The sequence below is a fragment of the Copidosoma floridanum genome, unplaced genomic scaffold (genome assembly GCF_036245765.1).
Source record: "Copidosoma floridanum isolate Cflo_tuat_1 unplaced genomic scaffold, Cflo_Japanese_pri ptg000008l, whole genome shotgun sequence".
Classification (NCBI taxonomy): domain Eukaryota; kingdom Metazoa; phylum Arthropoda; class Insecta; order Hymenoptera; family Encyrtidae; genus Copidosoma; species Copidosoma floridanum.
In genome coordinates this window covers 13,044,911-13,068,246 of record NW_028321885.1, presented here as the reverse complement: position 1 = coordinate 13,068,246, position 23,336 = coordinate 13,044,911, and the positions used below count along the sequence as shown (strand labels likewise).

At 32.4% G+C, this 23,336-nt stretch overlaps 1 protein-coding gene across 1 annotated transcript in view; it reads right to left on the bottom strand.

Annotated features, from left to right (window-relative positions):
- Nucleotides 1-14,419: 14,419 nt before the first annotated feature.
- NO66 (Bifunctional lysine-specific demethylase and histidyl-hydroxylase NO66) overlaps nt 14,420-23,336 on the bottom strand; it is a 400,564-nt gene continuing 391,647 nt past the window's right edge. Inside the window, exons 5-6 of the mRNA XM_089589215.1 lie at nt 15,019-15,205; nt 14,420-14,952 (exon numbers count right to left, since the gene is read on the bottom strand). Of these exons, the coding sequence (XP_089445341.1) occupies nt 14,890-14,952; nt 15,019-15,205 (250 nt within the window). The 3' untranslated portion in view covers nt 14,420-14,889. The remainder of the gene's footprint in view (nt 14,953-15,018; nt 15,206-23,336) is intronic.

The following is a 23,336-nucleotide window of genomic DNA, read 5'->3' as shown; positions in this document are numbered from 1 at the left end:
CTTTATCGTAGAATAGAAAATGCTGAAAATAAACAAAAATAAAAATTAATTTTCTTAAAATTACGAAAAAACTAAGCATAATAGTATTTTGACAATACCAATTATTTATACAAAAATCAAACATGACCTTGAAAAACGAGGAGTCGAAGCATAAGGAGAGGCGTTGACTTGGGAGTAGAAAGTCAAAGGTTCTAAACCCACCCCTAAACGGAACAGCTTCCTGCGAAATACATGGATAGATATCAATTAAAAATAAGGATAAACAGTGTTATTCGATTGCTCAAAAAATATCATTACAGTACATTTTTGTTATAATATTACCTTTACTAGCATTATACCAATGGCTTGTATTATTGCTTTTATTATTATAATTATTATAATTATTAAAATTATTATTATTCTAGAATTACTAATAATAGGAGGTACTTTGGCATAGTCTTTCATTTATGTAGCAGCTATTAGAGCCTCTTAAAATGTTGGCCCTCAGCGCTGCTTGAGTATTATTTATTATACGAAAAAATTAAGAAAATTATTTTTATTACATTTTGCTTTAAGATGAACTCCAAAACTTGTAAATGTAAACTACTGCACCCTATCAGACAGCACTGCCGTATTACCAAGCATGACGAAATACGGCGTAGGTACACGGCTTACCTTATTGATCGATGATTTGGTTATGGTACGACTGCAGATGGTCTGTCATTATGACTCAATCTTTGGGGCATTATGGATTTTTTAAATCAATTCCTTGCAAAAGCAAAGTCACTTTTATAGTTATGATAAAGTGTACCCCACGTCAAAATTCAACGAAAAACACGAAAAACATAACTAATTCGCTATTTGGTCAATATTTGTAAAAATTATTTTTTTATTTTTTTAACTGGGATTCCCACATTATTATTATTAATTTTATGAAGAATAGTATCTTCAAATTACTCTAAAGTGTCATTTTTGCCATGGTATTATTGCTTACTCAACTTACAATAGGCTGTCCAACTTTAACATGTCACTTTGTATATCACATTAACAAAATTTTATTTTACCGTACAACCATTATCAACTATAAATTTATGTTAATTTTCATTTTAATATACGTAATTATCCGAAATATTATTAATTCTGATATCTTCGGGATGACCATTTTTTAACAATGTTGTGTCAGCTAATAGTTTAGAAACATCTTGTATAGGTATGGTATTGGATGTATTTAAATATGGGCATTATTCAAAAGCAACGTGAAGCATGTGTTTAGTAACCAGCTTGGAAAGTTTTTTATTATTTAAAGGTTTTTAAGTTGATATAATTTTATTAATATTTTTAAGTCAAATTATTAATAGTTAGGTTGTAGTGTTACGAGAAGATGTGCATGTGATGAACCACGTTTTCGAAATTTAACAGTAGAATCATAGGTTATTTCTTTTAATAAGGAGAAAAATTATTTCGAATACCGAATAATGATTTTGATGAAGAAATTAATACATTCAGCTCTTAACATTTGCGTATTGCTTTGAAATTTCAGCGTACGAAAGGTGATCGCATTAAATATATTGTTCTTGAACTTAACTATGATGTGATGGAAAAAGTATAGTTGTATGATTTTTAGTCTGCTCAGCTCACCCTTAGTAGGTTTTTTTTTTTTCACCAGTTCAATTTAACCAAATTAAAATAGGTTGATAAACCTCTGAATCCATAAATGGCAGTACAAACACCTGTAACTAAACAACTTACGGCTGATACTATATTATTACTCTGTAATGGGGGTTGGCACGCAGTCCGCGCAGGGGGGCGAAGCCACTAACGTATATATATATCCCTATATTATATAGTTGTATTCACGAAAGTAAGTCTCAGCCACTTTGCTTTCTCCGCTCCCCCTCAGCTTCCCCTTGATTCACATAGTTATTTTCTTGTTTTTACACGTCATTTTTGATCAAATTGTATTTAAGTAACCTTCCCCTCACTCTCTCTCAGATCCCCCTCGCTCCCTCTCCATCTCCCTCCAAAAATACTTATTTATAGAATATTTTACCATCTCAAATGTTAAAAGATATACGTAATTTAGTACCCAGGTCATACCTCGTTTTTAGGGTTTTTTAAGTCACAGATCATAGGTCCCCCTCTGTCTATTATCTCCTTTTTACTCACTATATATCTCTGAAGGACCATTATTTGCTCAACTTGATTAAACTTTTACATTTCGAATCTCTTTCTGGTCAATCTGTACTTTACCCACGTATAAAATTCTTGATTAACTAAGGACTTTATTTATAAAAAGACAGAGTTCTGGAGCAAGTATAATTAAATAGACAAACACAATCAAGCTTTTGAAATAATTATTCATTTTGTTAATTTAATGCTGTGACATTTCATGTGTTGTTTTAACTTATCTGTTCTTTTAAAATCCTTTCCACATTTTTCACATATTTTTTTTCATGGTTTTTTAAAATAAACATATGTCTGTTAAAATATGACGACCCTTGAAGTTGAATATTTTTCAATCACTGAAAAATTTCTTACCAAACAATATTTTCAATTTCTAGTTTATTCTCGGATTCAATTTGAATAAAAATTATTTTTGGATTCTTACATCTTGATAAAGCAACGTTTAATTGTCCGTGAGAGAATAAAGGTTTTTTTATATACAATTCGAAGGAATCAAAACTCTGTCCTTGTAATTTGCCACAAAGCCTCCTGGTGCCGAAATTCAGCCAATACCTTGACTGGTAATTGCTAGCAGCTGGTCACACATTGTTTGTGGTTTAGGGAGAGCTATTGGTGCCATACGTGTCCACTATTATCAACAAGGGTATTGTACTATAATATTTTGTTGTAAGTTAAGTTGAATGAAAGATGTATTAATAACTGTCTCTAAGGGATTTTTTTTCAAAAATAAGAATCGTTAAATTAAAATAGCCAGTTATTAGTAAACATTTATAAAATATCTCTCCAAAGAGAGAAAAAAAAATATAAAAGGTTCCCTAAGATTTTAACACAAAAACATAATCAAACGATGTAAACCAAAAAAACTACCAAGACTAACATTAACAGACCATTCCAAGTATAATATGTACGAATGAACCTAAAAATTAAAGAATAATTTTTAAAAAACTAATGAACGTAAAAAACGTTATGCTAACGGATACATATTTAACAACAATGAAGAAGTAGAGAAAAAAAAATCATTGGGGGTGATAGGGGTTACGGCACACCTGTTTGGCAAGAGATGCTCACCATTCATCTAGCCAGGATTCTCCAGGCAGTCCAGACACTGTGCCAGTGTTACACATCGGGTATCACACCGATGGCAAAACTTCCAGGTTCTAGGCCAGTAACAGCGCATGAACCTGTGTCCCGACCTTCCTTATCCCCAATAGTCAGGCTCAAAAACTAGTTCTGGCGTTGCCGTTGCCTCTTTTATTGGGATCGGCGAAGAGTTTTAGGTACTGCCAGTGGCTGGGTGTGGGAAGTTGGCAGGCCTTATCACCGTCAACGACATGAGGGCAGGAAGAGTGACCTGGAAGTCTTGATTATTGGCGGACTAAGTTTTCTCAACCGTGACCCGTTGGTCAGGCCATTCTTGGACCATCTCCTCGTTTACCAATGGATCACCCTTTGAGCATTCACCAGTTAAGCTCACCCCCTGTCCATGCCTTCATGATCAGGCAATACTTGGGCTACCTCTCTTTCTACTAGGTCTCACACTGGCTCTGGCTGCTTCATGATGATACTGAGGGGGGGGAGAGGGGGTAGGAATATCGGATCGTGATGACATAGCTAAATGCTTTTTTTCCCTAGGAAGGCATTCATCTATTCTAATCGCCTGGACCAGAATCGGATTGATCGATTGTTGTCGGCTTAGCCGTTCCTCCCACCTCAGCCACTGCCTCTCCTTTACCTTGTCCAAGTCTGGAAGTGGAATACAGTGGTATTGTAGTATATTTGACACCTAAGTTGGCACACGTTTGTTTGATCTCCTTATTAGAAACTCAGTCCTATTATTCGTGAGTGTGTATTTTGGGGCTTACTTCCGGTTGAAAATTAGATCCTTAAAGGATTTACTAACGTTCTTGCCATCTACTTTTTGAAGGGGTTTCAATCCCACATACTTTGTAAGAAGATCCTGAAAAACTAGGATATCCGGTCGTAGACAGCGGTTTTGGCTCGAGTATATTAGCAACCTTTTCTATCCAGGGTAAATCGATGTTTCGTTCCCCGATTAAACCTGCAGGAATCTGCTGTAGAACTTTATCCCTCTGACATTCTTGACACTTCCTCACATATCTGGTAATGTCATGGTAGCATCTTGGCTAATAATGGTACATAATTAGGCGCAAATATATCTTGTCAACTCTCAAATGCGCAGCCTGCGACTCTGCATGCGCTTTCTGTAATGCTTTTAGTCTTGCTTATTTTGAAATGATAATTTTTCACGCATCTAGATCTGACATTACAGGATCTATGAAAGTTATAAGTTTGTGGTACCACAATGTGCCTTTTAAAATCTTCCAATTAGGGAATTTATGGGGAGTCCGCTTTACTGACTTGATACGCCTCGTATACCAAACGTCTTTCGTAGGGGTAGTCGAGATAACATTACCTCATGCTGCCATGTATTCTAACGATCTAACCTATCTACCGGATTCTTGAGCTTGTTTAACCATAAAAGGCTACTGTGGTTAGTTATCACTGTTCAGTTTTCTCCCTGAAAATATTCTCTAAGGCAGTATACCAACCAAAGTACTGCTAGGCATTTTTGTTCTTGTTACCGTATAATTATGTTTGGCTGTACTTAGGATCCTGCTTACACGACGAATATAATGTTCCTTTCCATCAAATTCCTGAGTAAGTACCCCTGCTATGGCATAGTCACTAGCAGTATTTTGTAACAAATTGTTTTAAAAAATCAGGCCTTGCAAGAACGAGTGCCTCAGTTAAAGTCTGCTTTGACTTCTTGAATGCCTGCTCTTGTTTGATGGTCCATTATTATTTGAAGGCTATAGACATAAAATTTGTTAGTGGTGTCTTAAGATCAGCTAGTCTTTTAATAAAGCTGGCGTACCAACTAATCATACCAATAAATCGCTTAGGTTGTTTTAGTTTTGTTGGAGCTGGAAACTCAACCCTTGCTTTGAGCTTATCAGGGTCAACCATTCATCCATATTTATCGATTTTATACCACAGGTATTTTACCTCGGCATATTTAAACTTAGATACCTCCCAATTTATAACGAAGTTAGCGTCCTTAAGAGCGTTCAAGACGCCAGTCGTACCACTTCTTGTGGCCATGAAAGTTGTACAAGACTATTATTATAGTATCCATGTACGTATAGACAGGTGTGCATTCTTTTTGGTGATTTCGTTAAACTTCCTGTAATCGATGCACAATCGAAATTTTCTGTTAGCCATTGGAGCTAGTAATGGACAGCTGCACCAGGCGCTTTTTCAATCTTTAATAATGTTTTCCTGTTTAAGCCTCTTAATCTCATCATTTGCTACCTGCAACACCTCAGGTGCGTATCAACGTGATCTCTGTTTAATTAACGACCAACCTTGCATATTTGTTCAATGTTTGGCTGCAGTCGTGACATCTAGCTTTTCGGGGCGTGGTGGTATGTGTTTAGCCAAAAGTAGAGTCAATTCATCTTATTCCTTAGAAGACAGGGGATGTAATCCTTTAACTGCTGCTGTAGCCAAAAAACAAAAAGAATCCTCCACTATTGGATAGAACTTTTTCCCTATTAACTCATCTTGACTCCATAAGTTCGTGTCGTAATCTATTTGAAATTTGAATTGGCGTAAGAAATCAATACCTAGGATTGCTTCATATCTTAGGCCCTCTGCCTGTTCAAACTTGATGGAATCGTTTGTACTACCTATTTCTTGGTCGACTTCAATGGTGCCTTGCAATGAAATGAAAATCTTTTTGAAGAATTGTTACCGAAGTAACAATGGGCCACCCCACTACAGATTAAAGCAGATACCCTGGTCTCATTAATATTTAAGTTGAGAAAGTATCTTGGTTTACTGTTGAGAGATAACACTTCTTATAGTCCGTCAGCATCTGTAAGTTTCCATGGACTTATTTTGTTGCCACCCAGTGTCCATCTTACTTGCAAACAAAGAAAGTGCTCAATTTTACGCCCTTTTGATCATCTTTGCTGAACCTGTTTCCGTTGAGATCCTACTCAGCCGTTGACTTAGCTTGCTTGGTTTGACTGATAGCCTGTAAAGGGAAAAGGGATTCTTTGGATACGGGAGGAAGTCGATAATCTTTGTCTTGACTTTTAATTAAATTTTTATTCTAGCACTATAAAGTCTGTTAAATTTTGAATGTGGACCCGATTTATTCAGCCTCAATAACTAGGGTGCAGGTTTTTATACGCTCTAATGACTTGCTGTTCCAGAGTGAAAGAAGGGTTTACTTGATCGATAGGAGTTAGGATTTTCAATTGATAGGCCGATACATCTTCATTTGATCCATGCATACGCCTATCAATCTCTTTTTAGAGTTGATCCTGCAACTGTTCAATATCAAATTGTAGTCAAAAGGCCTCTGCTATTTTCAAGATTAAAGTCCACGAAAATTTCATTTTTTAGAACTAGCGGTTTTTCTCAGTGTTCGGTATACCAGGTAAGGCACGTACTACATCTTCTATTATTAATCTATATGTTAACGTATACTCACACAGCTTTACTATAAATCCTTCCAGATCGTCCCTTCTTGTGTTTCGGAATTCTATCCCCCATTTGTGAGATATATCTACAGTCTGCAGTTCTCACCTAAAATCTGGACCACTCCGTTGCCTGTTTACTTGGTTATGCCGATTGTCCACCTGGTACGGATCCAACTGCCTGTTCATTTGCTGGTTTCGTTCATAATCTGAAGTGTGTCTTCTCGAGATGTCATGCATGTGCAGGAGGGAGTGGGCACATTATTTCTAAGGAGTAGTTATTATTTACACAGTGTCTTAAGTCATTAGTATTTCTTAGGTGTATTGACGGTAGTAAGATACTTTGATTCAACCTGTATTCTGTTCAAAGGACAGTTTGTAAATTATTTCGGAACGTATTTGGCTGAAGGGTCTGTTACTTTATTTTCTGTAGCTGGCGAACCATCAATTAAGCTTGTGGATATAACGCGCTTTTCTTTTGATTTCCTCGTTTTATTTCTTCCAGATATAGTCTTCTCTTCATCTTCCTGAGTTGTCATTTCTACCTACACCTAAATCTTCTTCAGTGGTATTGGTTTATTTTATCCTCCCATCCCCCAACAACTGACCAAACAACCCGTGGTCACTTCACTCTATCTGTGCTCGTCTGATGTGAATCTTTTCCGTGAGTAAATCTTTTGGGTCAGAGCTGTACATTCTGTTTAATTTGTGTGCACCGTATGATGCAACTTGCTTAGTGATGCAGTAGCTCATCGGATAATCCTAGTGGTGACATTTGATTATATAAATTCCTTTTAACTTGTCGTCCAACCACGTCTCCAAAGGTACTTCTGTCCCGATTAAAACTTTCCATCTTCTATGGTTCACTAGTTGTATTTAATTGGAACACAGTACGACGTATATCCCTGCCAAACATTCGTAGTAAGGGTGGGTGCGGTAATTCTAGCCTACCTGTCAAGAACAGTCGGATACAATTAATCCTCTGAATGAGAACATCTATTTTTTGGGCTGTTGTGATTTTGTCTTGTATGATTTCTCACGGGGCTGTATCATACATCTGTCGGTGGTCCAAGATACACTAGGTTAAGACTTTTGGAATATTATATCATACGTTCTTCAGGTAGTGCCTCTACTATTCACTTGACTACTTGCCTACCCATTATTGGGTCTAACGCTACTAACTCGTCTCCTTACTTTAAACTTGCATAAAACTAAAGTCCAAATCCCAATTATTGAACCTCATTGCTATATAACAAGTGAATGATAGGAAAAGAGCAGAAAAAAAGAGAAAAAAAGGAGAAAAGAAAAGAGTGAGAAAAAGAGAGAAAGGATAAAAAATTTTAATAACATGTTAAAAATAGAAAAAAAAATTTCAGTTGTAGTACGAGGAAAAAAAGAAATTAATTGTAAAAGAGAAAAAAAAGATGCGTTAAAAAAAAGTTAAATTGTTAAATGTATATATATCTATATATATATATGTATATGTACATGTGTGTGTGTGTCAAAGGAAAGAGAAAGAAAATTCTAAGTACAACTAAGGGGGAGAAAAAAAGAAGGAAAAGAATTTTTTATTTTCTAATAGATGAGGCAATAGGGGCTGTCAAAATAATAAATTTTTGTGTACCCACAACCACACCTAACTTTAGTAACTTTTTCAACGATGTATAGCATCACGTTTTTGCCTTGAAGACATTAAAAAATGCATTTAAAAACAGTTAAGTTTGTCCAGGAGCCGATGTGCATAACTTCATTGACGATGATAAGTATCTCAATTGTATCTTTAAGACATCCTAAGACATACTTAAGTAAAGAATAAGTTTGTTCAGATGAAAAAAAAAGTTACGCACGACGACCCCTGAATCATATGATAAGTTACGCACTACAGCCCCTGAGACTTCTGACATACTTATAACTCGTTTGTTAGTAGTGGTTGTGGGTATGCAAAAATTGAACATTTTGATGCTGTCAATCAATGCGTGGTAGAAAAAATCGGGGCTATTACTTCATTACACATTCAAACCTCTACAGAGTTTTTAACAACTTATCTATAACTTTAGTTGATTACATAACGTATGGTAAGACATTGTTAAATTGATGGAATGCCCATCTAGCAAACACCACTAAGGTCATCATGCACCCTTGGAATAGTACGCATAATGTACGTATTGTAACTGAAACGTCACACGGGTGTAACAGAAAAATAGAACAGGGCTAGTGAAATATGCCACCATGCTTGAGACCCGAGCCATTTATAGATATATAGACACTGATTCACAAAAAATCAATACCAGCTTGATGAACATGAGTATAAAGACACTTTTAACAATTTTTACTTGTCAGTGTTTCTTCTAACTATGCGATCTTACTTATTAAAAAACCATTCCGACGGATGCTGCTAACAAAAAGGATGAGAAAGAAAAATTAAAAGAGCACGGATAAAAGCGAAAGCAAAGATGTCATCAAAAAAGCGGTTCTAAATCAAGAAGAACAGCAGTACAGTGTTGCTGTTATGACTATTATTAAAGATAATAGAACGGTTAAATCTATTGTTGTCACGTCTGATAAGATAAAGTAATTTAAACAAAAAAATCATACAGATTTTATGAAAAATTTGTATAATAATCCTTACCATGTTATGATTTTTTGTGTAAAAATTGGAAAAAAACTTGCATACCTGCAAATGTCTGAAAGTATTTACGTGAGTACAATAATTTTATTATTTTTTGATGTTGTAGCAGTAGCCAAATTGAATTACTAAAAATATAATGCAGGAATAAGACAAGAACTCAAATTCCTGGTAAGCAATATCTTTGTCCCTCTGAAAAATATGAGAGGTACAGTTGCTGTTGCATAGTTGGCCTATAAATATGTTTCTGATAAAGAAAAAAAAGTATCTGAAATAATCTGAATTTGGTAGAAAACCTTAAAAAATAATAAAGTATCGGATTCACAATATAATTTGACTACTCAAAATTTATCGACATTAAATATAAGGCACGTACACATTCATAAACAAATCTTACTAATATATAAAACAAAGTTGCTAAAACCGTTATAATCGCTAACCATGAAAACTATTAAACCGATTTTGCTGAAATTTTGCATACTGATTCTTGATGATTCCGAAATGGTTTTCGCATAGTTTTTTTCTTGAAAAAGTTGATTACAGTAGCGATAAATAAGCTTAAAGTTTCTCTAAAATAAGCTAGCTTTGTGCTTTAGTTTAGTAGGAGCCACTAGGTGGCGCCGGGGTAAAATTAAAGGCACCCACAATCAAAGATAGTGAAGAGTGGTTATAAGATGCCCCATCGAGTTGACGATTATCGTAGTCGATCATCGGCACTACACCAAGAACAGAGTAGTTCGTCGTGCAGCTGGGCATTCCGGCTATGGATGACACTCTACTTTTATGGTTTTACCCCGAATCGCCATAATAACCGAGTGCAACGGGAAAATAGGCGTTCGGAACGTCAATGTCTCCGGTGGAATAGCAGGAGACGTATCTAGCCAGATCACAACCTACTCCAGTACTTCAGCCAACTTTAGAGTCAAGCTCTCCATCATCGCGCCAAAAAGAATGTGTATGATATTTGAGCATGTGAGGAGTGCACATGAATTTTTTCAGATTTTTCACTAAGGCAAATTTTCGACAAAAAATTATGAAACATTGACAGTTTAATATGGTCTGTGATGAGAGAGCAATGTTAGGTTTGCTTTTTAATTGAAATCAAGATATATTTTAAACGTGTTGAAATTAAAAAAAAAAAATTTCATAGATAACTTGGTACAAAAGGAAGATGTTTGATAAAAAAATGAAGCCTTGCCAGGCATTTTTAAAAAATATAAGCAGTAACAGTCGTACAGTTTCAGGTTTGTAGAGTGCAAGAGGAGGTGCGCGGTAAATGGGGCCCAGATGCGCGGGCAGGGGGGACTCCCTGTTCCTCACCTCTCTGAATGATACTCCCAAACCTCCTTAACTGAAAACGTTTTACATTACATGTTAACACACTACCGTGTTCCATTCTCAGTGAGTCTCGGGCAAAGCTGAGACGGGGAGCCGCTAGTAAAATATATGTACAGGTAAGCAAGCTAACATCCAAAATCATCGATTTCTTATATCCAGAAACCATAAAGCACAATAAATCATCATCAAAGCGCAACGTATTCGACAGTGAAAATATGTGTTCTTACTCACATTTAATAAATTTTTTTTCTTGAATATGTTATTTCTGTCTACGGAATCTAATGAATCTAAGTATATCTTTATATGAAAAAGATTTAAAAATCTGTGAAAAACACTAAAAAGAACTTGAAATCAAAAACTTCTGAGAAAATGAGTCGATATAATCAAGCAAAAAGCACAGAAAGTTATGGATGACCGATGAATACTCGATACTCAGAAAAATCTGATTACAACCGCTTTACAGAGTAACAAGTTACCATCTTATTTAGCTGTCGACATTAGTGGTGACATAGTCCCTAAACATAATGCACCTTATATCAGTGAGTCCATTGATGATGTAACAAGAAAAGTTAAAGATTTCACGTGTCTGACGACGCATGTAAGTATCATTCAAAAATAATAAAATTAATAGATATTTTTATTTTTAAATGATCAAGTTTGCGAAAATTGTACATACATAAACAAACAAAAAATACTTATCGAAGATATAGATACATTATTAAACTTATACATTAGAACAAAATTCTGCTGAAACAAATCAAACTTTATCTGTATTCATAAAGAACTGGCAGTAGAACTGTATTTAAAAGGAAACAGATTATTTGAACAATGATCTTATCAATAGCTCGTCCTGAATAAAGAAAATTTACACCTTATAAGGCTTTCACTAGAAAAAAAATCAGATTATCCAGAGTAATTCCTGCAACTGTTATTAGTAAATGAAATTTTAAAAACTTCTTATTTTGATTTTTTTTTTTTAATTAAAGAAAAAAAAATATTGTAAGCGATAGCATACTGCAAGAGCTGAAAATAGGTGACTCAAGTAAATCGGAGGAAAAAAATATATAAATGAATTAAAAGATGTGGGTATCTCATTAGAGTTCAGTAATACATATAACTTAAACAAAGGAGATGATGTGAATGAAAGATTAACATGTCAACTTTTTTATTTTTTATAGTAGTAGATAATATATATGTCTATATAAAATATTTTCAGAGTTTCAAGAAGATAAAAGTGATTTAGAAGACTGTCAGAACGATGCTGGAGAAGAACCTCAAGAAAAATTCGAACCCAATTACGAAAATCAATCTAAGTAACTTTTATTGTCTTAATTGCTAATTGCATTATTTTCATTTATCTGACTTCACGTCTGATAAGTAATATTTATGTATCGTTGCTGAGCCAAAGCTTTATGTTTAATGTTTTAAAGTAATATAAGATGTACTATTAATTAAAAAATGTGTAAGTCAAGACATATGTAATATTCGTAGTCAAAATTTTGTTCATAAGATATATACTTACAATTCTCATCACTTTATAATTCTTTTTTTATACGAAATTTTTCTACGATATTCTCATGTCAAGGTAATTAATTCAAATTAATTTATTGAATGGTAAGTCTAGTTGTCTTGGATTTAATTGTTACTTAAATTTATAATTTTTAGTACTATTATGACAGTTATAGCAACTTAACAACATTATCATTACTTATATACAAACAGACTACAACAAGATTTACGTAACTAAAAAGTACGAGAAAGAATGTGTATTAAAAATAATCAATAACGATGCTCCAATTTCATGACTGGGTTTTAGCCATTTTTTCGCCCATAACTTTTAGGCAATAATGTACCAAAGCTAATATATAGGTCATATATTTTTGCCATACTTTATGGTCAGAAATTATGACCACAAAATACGTCCTTATATTTTTTACCGAGTAGATGGCCAACTTTTTTAAGAGAAACTTCGCAAGGGGCCTGTAGGAGAGACTTGTATGCCAAAAGAAGGGTAATTAGAAATGAAAAAAATAATACAGCTAGATGGTAAATATAAGGAATATACGAGATGCGCAATTAATAAAATGCAATCAATGTAACGTAGACTCGTTCACGTAAGAATTTTTTTGTAAATACTTTCATGCATAGTTAACGTGAAATCCACGTTTCCACGTTCGTGTCAAATCAATTGAATGTTACTTGTTGAATAAAAATAATTTATGGAGCCTACGTAGAATCCACGTTAATATATACACTTAAAATATATAAGAATACGTATTTATTTGGAGTGAATGGCACATAGCTTGTGACTTTGAAGTGCAATTCTCGTAGACCAAGTTACAATGTTTATTATTCTGCGTATCGTTTCATGGTAATTTGATACCTCTTATAGACCAATAGTTATTATTATTATCAAGTTGTGTATTAATGGTGCAGCCAGCATCACCAGACTATAAGTTTTGTATCAAGCTTTGTCGAGGAATTTTTTTGTAAATGCTTTTTTGTTTTATCTTTGGTACTATTATAATCTAATTTTGATTTATGGTTTTCATTGAAATGTACAATAAGTAATGATAAATTTGTATACATAATATTAAAAAAAATTGTAAGTATCATATTTTGTAAAACATTTTTCAATCTATTTTTGTTAAGAACAGCATTCCAGTCAACATTTTTCATAACGGTCTAACGATGTATAACAGAGTGAATAACACTTTGCTATGTTAAGTAATAATATGTATAACCATTATCCTACTATAGGTGAATTTCACATTGCCTTCTTACGGATTTTACGTAAACCTTACGTTGACTGTGACAAGAGGGCGTTAGAATCAATACTTTCAAGTACCAATGTATGTTTTCATAAATATTCGTTGACTAAATTAGCAGTTTCTTACAGATTATATGATACAAAAAAATTCTATAACAAACATAAATTTAATGGTCTTCTTACAAAAATTAGAATGATGCAGTACCGTCCTATATAAAAAATGAAAATGATGCAGTACCATCCCGTATGAGCTGTAGTGCGACTAAACAACAAAATGACTGAATTTTAATTAAGTAACCTTTTAAGGCCGTACTAATGAAAAGTAAAAATGCAATAACGTAGTATAGGAGTTTGGTCACTGATTTTTTTTCCAAAAAGACAAGGTTACCATCATAAACTGTTAAGAAAATGTAAGATAAAGTATAATTGTTCTAGCATGATCACAAAATAGAAGGGTAACTTCTTACGAAATGCAATAAAGTATTTTGCTGCTTGAGGAGAATTCGTACAAAAATGTCCCGTAAATGTAGCAAGACATGATAAAATGAAAAATAAAATGATCACACAATTACAATGTCAGAGAAATCCATACACATTTTGCAATAAATTTTCTTACCTGATTATATTTTTCACCTACATACAGAATACATTTAGTAACTAGTATTGATTAATAAAATAATTTTTCGAAGAATTAATAAACTTCGAGGGCTTACTGTTCAGTCTTTTATTAAGTTGAAAACGAATATTCAGACAGCTTAAAAGTCAGTCGGTTATATTAGAGCAGATATAGATATTATTTAATATTAAGTAGACGTTGCTCTACATAATTTAGACTTGAAAAGGACTGCCTTACGTGCAGTCGAAACGTTGCCAACTTAATAAAAGACTGAACAGTAAGCCCTTGGAGTTTATTAATTCTTCGTATCATTTTCACTGTTATTGGAGTCCTCTTATTGAAAATAATTTTTTTTTTTTTTTATTTATTTTTTCATTCGATTGATAATACATGTGCGAATATTTAATAATAAATAAACAAATAAAAAGTTAAACATACATTTTTGTTTTACAATGTCGTTTTTTGTTTAGTCCTTTGTTTGGTCATCTGTTGGCATTATCGGCATAAAAGTTATTTGTATAAAACTAAAATATGAAGGCAAGGCAGAAAGGAAACTGGAACTTATAACCACTAAATAACAGATTTATTTGCTTGCCATTAATTCCACGTAAACTTATGTGCTATTCAATGTTAAAAAGACTGTATTTAGTGACAGCATTTCAATCATCTCCAACGCACAGCATTTCAAAACATGAAGGCTCAATAGGAAGGAAACTGGAACTCATAACCACTGAATAATAAGTTTTTCTGCTTGCCATCTATTCCACAATAATTTGTGTGCTATTGAATGTTCAAAAAATTTTTTTTTAGTGACAGTATCTCAATCTATATATGATTCAATATCATGGTACACAGTTTTTTGTACGAGTCAGAAGAAAGGTTTTTCACATACAAGGATACCTTTTTCCCATAGGTCCGACACAAACTGTACCTACAATTTATAAGAATGCATAAATCTATTAAAAAACAGAAATTAGTAAAAAGCTTCTTTATTTACCTTATAATTATGATTTTTGATGGGAAGATCTTTAACTTTTATGAAACTAGGAAACTGTAGAATGATTTTTTTAATGGCATCGATAAATTTAGGATGTATTTCCAAATATTGAAGCTCATATTCATGATACTCTTTGGAGTTGTCACACGAATAATATATTCGATACGAATTTCTTTCCATTACTAGCCTAAAAATTTTCAGTATATATTATATTTAGACTAGCTGCATCTGAGTGTATTAATACGTACAAATAAATTTATGAATAAATGAATAAATACGAAAAAAAGTGTTCAAAAATAAGGTGAAGATCGTAAAATAAGAATTATAAAAAAAAAAAAGCTCGCTAAAGTAAGGTTGGAAAAAAAAGTTAATCTTATATTTTTTACGATATATGAAGACGGAAAATTAGGATAATAAATTATAAAACAAAACTCACAATAGTGATAGTGAGAAAATAAGGCCATAAGTTAATCGTCTTTTAGAAAAAGTCAATTATTTTTACTTTATTTTTGACGAAGATCAAGCCAAAAATATTATATACTATTTTAAAATAAAGTTAAATTACGTTATCTTCTTTCTTGGTCATACCTGTACCTCAGGAAATTCACAGACAAGAAAACAGAAAGCTTGTGTATACGTGTGTGTATGTGGGTGTGTGTAAGTTTGGTATGTAATTTACAGATGCAATTGTTAATATGATTTCTATTTTTCTTTCTACTCATTTTAATCTACTTTATATATCTAAGAATAATGTGAGATTTTGCTTATGGACATTTATTTTAAATTTTAGTAATTTTAAAAAAGGTCAAAAGCAGTTGTCAGACGTAAGATTATTAGAAAATTTAAATGTTCAACAATTGTGTATTCACCCCTATAACTTAAACACTTTCTGTTAAGATATCAGCTTGGCCTTTTAAATAATAGTTATCTAAGTATAAGATAAACTTAAATCAGTTAAACTTCCTTAGAAACTGTAAATAACGAAAAAAAACACTACTTTTAACCTTATGACCTGAATATAACCTGATAAAATACCAATACGCAAAATTGTTGACCAAACAAATTAATAAATTAACGGAGAAATCAATAAAGGACTAGCTTTTTCACTCAATAAACGTCCTAACCTCATGCTCATAATAGGAAAAAGTTTTTCTCATAACATTTTATTATTTAAAAAACGACAGAGTTAGTGAAGCTAGAAACTATAAAATAATTAATGGATCACGAACAGGCCGAAATAATCTTTATAATTTAAGTAACACCAATAGGCAATTACTCAGTAATATAAGGTACCAGCTATTTGTAGACCATAACATCAGCTAGCAAAGCTCACCACACACCAAGCACCTGGAACTTCGTTGTCTTTTATTATAGTAATTGTAAATAACTAAAAGATTGAATAAAAAAAAAAAAAAAACTTGTAAAATTAAAATTCTACTAAAAACTATGATTTTTGTAAGAAAAAAACTTAACGAACAATAATATATAACAATAACAATAAAGGCAAAAAAATTACTCTTTGTTTAAGAAAAATAAAACTGTCAGAACAGAAAAAGTTACAAACGTATGACATGGATGGCATCACAAACTACACAAGAGTCAAAAAGTATATTTTTTTTATTTTACTAAGCTTAATTTTACAAGAAGCAAAGTCAACATCTAAAGATAAAGAAAAATTTTCCCAGTAAGAAAATCGTCTTACTTGCTTTGGATCCACGGCTATGTGCCTCAGGGCATAACTTTTCACCCACAGTCTAACAGACAACTTTTAGCCCCTCGTCTCCAAAGTATTTTTTTGCCCCAGGTGAAAGTTGATAAGCTTGATCAAAAATGTTTGAAATATGTATGAAATATTTTTATCCTAAATGAAAGTAACTCATTGTCTCTTCTCTACCCAGTGTTTCAGGGGGTTAGAGCGGTACAGCCAGTCTCAAAAGTGAATTCAAATTAAAAATTAGTGTATTTTATGACTATTCTTGATAAATCATGCAAGCTATTTCATATCGTACAGCAGAAGATTACTAACAAGTGAGGAAATAAAAAATTAATACTTCAAAATTGAATTTATGCTCCATGTTTTATTTTTCATCTGCTGTATATAGATATACCAGTAGAATTTTCGTAAAATTTGTAATTAAAGTATTTCTTAAATCGTGACGGCTTGCTTCCTCTAATTTGGATATGTTATTTCAATTGTTACTTACAATTACATACTAGTTTTTTAAAAGACTTGTAAAAATATTTTCCAAGTTGTTGGTAAAAATGTACATGTCGCGACGACGTTCTGATAAGATTATGTATAAGATACTAAGTTTGCTATTTTTTTTTTCTCAAAAACTGTGACGCTATGGTTCCTGAAATTTCAATATGTTGGTAATGTAATGAAAACAAACGCATTATAATTTTTCGAATACTGTCGTAAGAAATTTGTTTTTCGCTCTAACCCCCTTAAGATTTTTTTCTGTTAAATGTGACACTTTCAATGGTCTCTATTTTAATTTATCTTTATCTATGCAAGACTTTCACTTACTCCAAATCATATAATTTATTTAGCTTGTTCATACTCAGATTCTTAAAGGGCTACATTATTTTGCTAACATGATCTGGAAAATTGGACATACAGTTATAAAATTATATTATTTTGTGTACTAAAACATAGACGTGATCGCATGAACAAAGAAAATGATTTTCCAAAAATTATAGTGATGGAGAAAACTTCTCGTTCTTTTAATATCTTCTGCACACACACACACACGCGCGCGCGCGCGTGCGCGCATAGATACACACACTGTATTATATAGGTAAATTAGTATTACACAGATCTGGTACGTCTTTTCCTAATTATTTTCTCCTAGTCTCAAGGTCATAAATTTTTAATCTTCTTACTAAGTACTCATTTATTTCTTTTCTAATTTTCTATCTATTTTATTACAAGTACATCTTTGTAATAGTAACAGTATTTTGATTTATCATTTCTGTTTCCATTTAATTGAGTTTCCTGGTCTGCTCTAATTTTTAATGCTCTTATGGATTTTTTTTTTTAATTTTAATCCAGAATAATTCAATAATCCTGTTTTCTCCTTTCTATTCTTTATTCTCTTAAATCTTTTTGTTACACTGTTGCCCCACTTTGTGACATTTTTGTTTCTAATTTGTCTTATTCCTTCTTTCAGACAAACTTTCGACCACCTGTCATCCACCATTCTCTTTATTTTTTACAAATAGATACCTGCTCTTTATCTTGAGTACTTCAAAAGTATGTCTGCCCACTTTCATTTTTATGCTGGTATGCTTTTTTTTTATTTCTATTGCCGTTTTTACAAATGACCGTTGCGCTTTTTCAATTTACTCCCGTCATTCCCATCCCCATATTTTTGATCTATGTAAATGTTTTACCGTATTTACCGTGTCTAATGGATAATTATCTTTTCTAGCCTGCCTTTTGAGTTTTCCAATTTTTTTCCTTACACTTTAAGCAGTTTTATTGATGTTAGTGCTGAGTACATTTTTGCTAAAAAGCCAGATTCATGGTATTTATAATTCGGAACCACTTCAATCTCTCGGGTTTAAAATTTCTATGTTTTGCTTCTCTTTTTCCAGTATTTCTTACAGGATATTGTAACCTTTGTGTTTATCATTAACTATAACCTTTTTTTTTTTTGATAGTATTTTTCTTAATCATTTAACAGAGTTTGAAAGCCCTCTTCTGTACCTTGTACTAATACTATAAGGGTAAATGATCCAACAACTGCGCGTAAACATTTTTGACTGTACTAAATTATTTATTTATATTGTTAATATTACTCATTTTCATAGTTAAATAAGTGTAGGCTGCATCGTAAGATATATATGGTTTAAATAGACATATCCAAATAAATATGTATACATGCATATACTCATGCACGCGTAAACGACAGTGGTTGGAGAAAAAAAGAGTAATAATATATTTTTGTCTTTCTTCAAATATTTGCCAGGACGTCGTGTACTCGAATAGTTGCAATAAATAAATGAACATTAATAATAGTAACAATTATAGGTACACATTGTATCAGTGTATACAACAGATGCTCAGCCTGGCCAACGAAGACAGAAAACGCACAGAAAATTGATTCATCACACACAAGTACACTTAACGCCTGCAAAGAGTTGACTTGTTGGTCCCAGCCTTTTACTTCTCCTGTAAAAAGTTTTAGTCTTCTTCACACACTGGCCAGTGAGTTGTCACTCGCACGTATTGACTTAGCCGAAATTCTGAGTAGCGCTCGATGCTGGCACAGACAAACAAAAGCCTATGTATAATGGCCTTCTTCTTTTGTTTTATGTAGATGCAATGAACTTTTTAGAATAAAATTGAATATCGTGAAAGCAATAATGGAGATAGGTTTACAGAACCAAATCTATATCTGCATATTGTATCAAAATTGTTTCTTTCTCTGAATCCGAATATTATTCAAACAAACTTTACTCACAAGTACAACTAAATTATTTATCCCTTTTAAATGTAGCTAAATTCACAAATTTTATAAAATGGAGTATATGAGTGTACGAATAACCATGTGCATACATCTTGGGTATATATCACCGAGTTGACCAATTATAAAAATTTTCACTTTACAAGGATGCGTGTATACCATTGCGATTTTCAATTTTATGACTTGTGTGCTTTACTTCCTTATATCACCTACCTCAAATGATGTTTTTGTTGTCAATGTTGACTTCCTCCTGGTCACTATCTGTCTGAAACTTTTCTGCAAAACCCTTGTCCTTGGTCATCTTGCCTCCCTTACCTGGAACGAATAAAATCACAACACTCGTGTTTCGCACAAATTTAGATTTTCTTTAAGTTTTTGTTTTTTTATACAAATTTCGAGCAATGGAAGAACAACTTGGGCCGGTACAACTTGGGTCTGTTGAGACATTTGTGTGGCACAGCCAAATAAAACCCAGTTCATTGTAAAAGTGTTTACTTAAAGCAATTAACTCTAAAGCTAGAGTTAACAAGCTCCTTGCTTGTTTGTTAGTCAGACTCAAAGTTAGCAGAACAAATAAGTGGTACGGATGTAGCAACAAGAGAGCTACGTATTTATATAGCTAAATAACCTTAATTGCATACAATATTTCTTGTGGCATATAACACTTACAATTACATCCATCTTCTAACTCTAAAAATTCGAATTGAACGACAAATGTTCTTACGATGTTAAATAAACAAAACAAGACAATTTTAATATGTAGTTATTGCTTCTCGATTACTCAATGAATCTTATTCCTTTCAGGTTTTTTGTAAAAGGTAGCTAATTAAGCAATAGTTCTAGAAAAGCTACTTTTTTGTAAAACAGTTCCTATCTACCGTACATAAAAAAGTTGGTAACATCATAGGATTAACCTACCTCTTGGATTGCTTATTACGTTACGAGTAGAATTGGTAAAATGGTTCATTAAAAATAACATATTTATTTATAACTGATTAAAACATTTATACATCTAGTTTCCCAATAATAGTATCCTTGTAAGCAACTATTTTCTTAATAATAGTATCCTTGTAAGAATTGTATTCTACATATCTGTCAGAGAAGAAGAAACAAAGATGCAGATCATATCGGACATCCTAATGATAATAGACCTTGAAGGTTGCTCAGATTGAAACTATGCTTATCATGGCAGCTATAGCATAGAACCACTGAAAACGAACCCTGTTCTATGAACGATTTGGTTTTACAAAAATTAAAAGAGCTGATTGGATAATAGTGATATGGCTTGATATTCATGAATTCATGTTGGATATACCTACTTAATGATTAAATAAAACCTTTTAATACTGTATTTTACAATTTGATTATCCTAAAAGTACTAACTATATAGAAATAGACCTCTTGAATTTAAAGATAATGCGATTAAAAAATTTTTAAGCTACACTATAGAACATAATAAATGCTGTAAAAACCCATGTAGAAGATAACATTATTCCACTTCCCAGTATACGAACAAAAAGACTGACACCTTTCAGAATATTATTGGAAGCATTTGCTCAAGGACTTTTTGGCTAAGTCATAAAAGATGATACAAACGTTATGAACACTAACATCAACAATTTGTATGCCAATGAAAGGGAATACCCTAAATTGTATGAGCAATATAGTCAAATTTATGTAGCTGCATTCAAGGGACTATATGACACTACGAAACGCTACGAGAATATTTTGATACAAGTTGCCGATATAATGACTTCATGACAAAGTTTTACTCTTGACAGATGTTTGATTCATTCATCAACTTACTTTAGAACAACTAAGGCTATCCTGGATCATATTATTCGTTTTCATATAAATATGATTGATATCTTGCACAATTTACAAAGAGATCAAGCACATCCGATACTATTTTCTCTAAATACATGTAGAACCGTAGCCCAGGATGTAAAAAACCCAGCAGAAAATCTAGAATTTGTCACATAAATAGAGAATCTTTGTTGCGATTGTTGCGCAGAACAGTTGAATTTAAATTAAATGTCTCAAGCATTTTGGGTCTGTAGATTCAAATAATACAGTAAAAATAGCTAACAGTTAACAAAAGTAAACATAAGCTTAATACAAGCTAAAGTCTTTGTTTTGATTTTGTACGTAAGGAGATAGTAGAGATAAAAAAAGCATTACTATTGTAAGAGAGAGAATGTTCATGTTAATATAGCGCAATGAATATAACTTGTAAACTGAACAACAGTTTTAATTTACCTGCATGTTTGTCTATATAATTTAACCACCGCTTTTCTTAAATAACACATTATTTTTCTCTAACACTGTTTTTATTTTGAGAGGTTCATTATAGTAGCGATCAAATTAATGGGAACGTACTTTGATTTTTTTACCTAAACATAATTTCCGAGCTTAACATTTAGAGGTTTTAATTTTTCATCGCATCTTGTGTTTGGTTGTTATTTCATTTTTATTTGTTGATTTGTTGCCACAATTTTAATTTCTTGAAGTCGCTTAATAAGATCTTGTAAATTTAATGTATAGGCTCCTAATATTTTATCCTTAGGTATCTTCAAGAGCAACCTTGATAATCTCATTAAAACTCGTTCATAGGGCATAAAATTTTTTGCTGCATTTACACTCGTATTGTACGTAAAAGCTGCAAATTTTGCCAAATTGTCAAATTTTCCCAGTCATTATAAGTTCCAAAGTAAGTTCTTGTAAAGTCAGCTAAGGTAGCATGACTTTGCTTTAGTAATCCGTTTGTATGAGGATGATATGCTGATTTAGTTGGATAATTAGTCTTTACGGTTCTCATGAGTTGTTCCAATAAATTAGATATAAATGTATCATATCTGTCTCATAAAATTACTCTAGAAACACAGTAAACTAATATTAGACTTTGTACGAGTGCATCGGCATGCGTGCTCGATCTTAGATCCGATACAGGGACTACTATTATGTATTTAGACAAGTTACACTGTATAGTCAACGAATGGCTCTCGCCATTTAGTGTCATTCTAAATTGACCAACGGTATTAATGGAAATCTTGTCAGAAGATTTAATGGGTGCATCTTTTTTTTAAAAAAGTTTTAGTTCACTTCCATATGTCCTCCAACAGGGATGTCATGTAGTGTTTGTATTATTTTATTCTGACGTTGAATTTTTAGACAATCAACCTTACTGTATCAGACATTCATTTGTATAGGTGTTTTATCAAATGATGTTGATAACATTTCTGTTACCAATCCAAGTTCTAATTTCTCTGTGAGATCCTTCTTTCTTGAAATTCGGAAAGTTTTAAGATTTCGTCTCAATAATATTTTTCTGAGTGATTCAAAAGCTTTTGTAAGACCTTTTAAATATATTGAATCACTAGGTGTCTTACTTATAATAACTGACAGTATTTAATGTTTTTTATAAGGTGTTATTAATATTTTGCCAACTTGTAGTTTCTTTAATTTTAAATAATTAATGTTTAATGCGCCATTTTATCTCAACATTTTTGAGGCAGATATAACTAGTTGACATTCTGTGCAGATAATATAAGACATATTGTCTCTTTTGTGTGTAAGGCAATACCTGGTGGTAATGACATTGTTTATTAGCTTATCTCTTTTTATATTTTTATAAATGTCAGAAGCACTGCTGCTATCACTAAGACTTATGCACACATTTCCGTACTGTTGTTTGTATCGATTGATTGGTTGGAAAAGATATAAGTCAGATAGTAGAATGGAATCAGGTGCAATACTTTCAGCCATTAATTTATTTTTATTGTAGTTTGTTTGTTTGTTGTTATTTTCATTTAAGTTGTCTGGCGTTTTTTCTGTTATTTGTCTAAG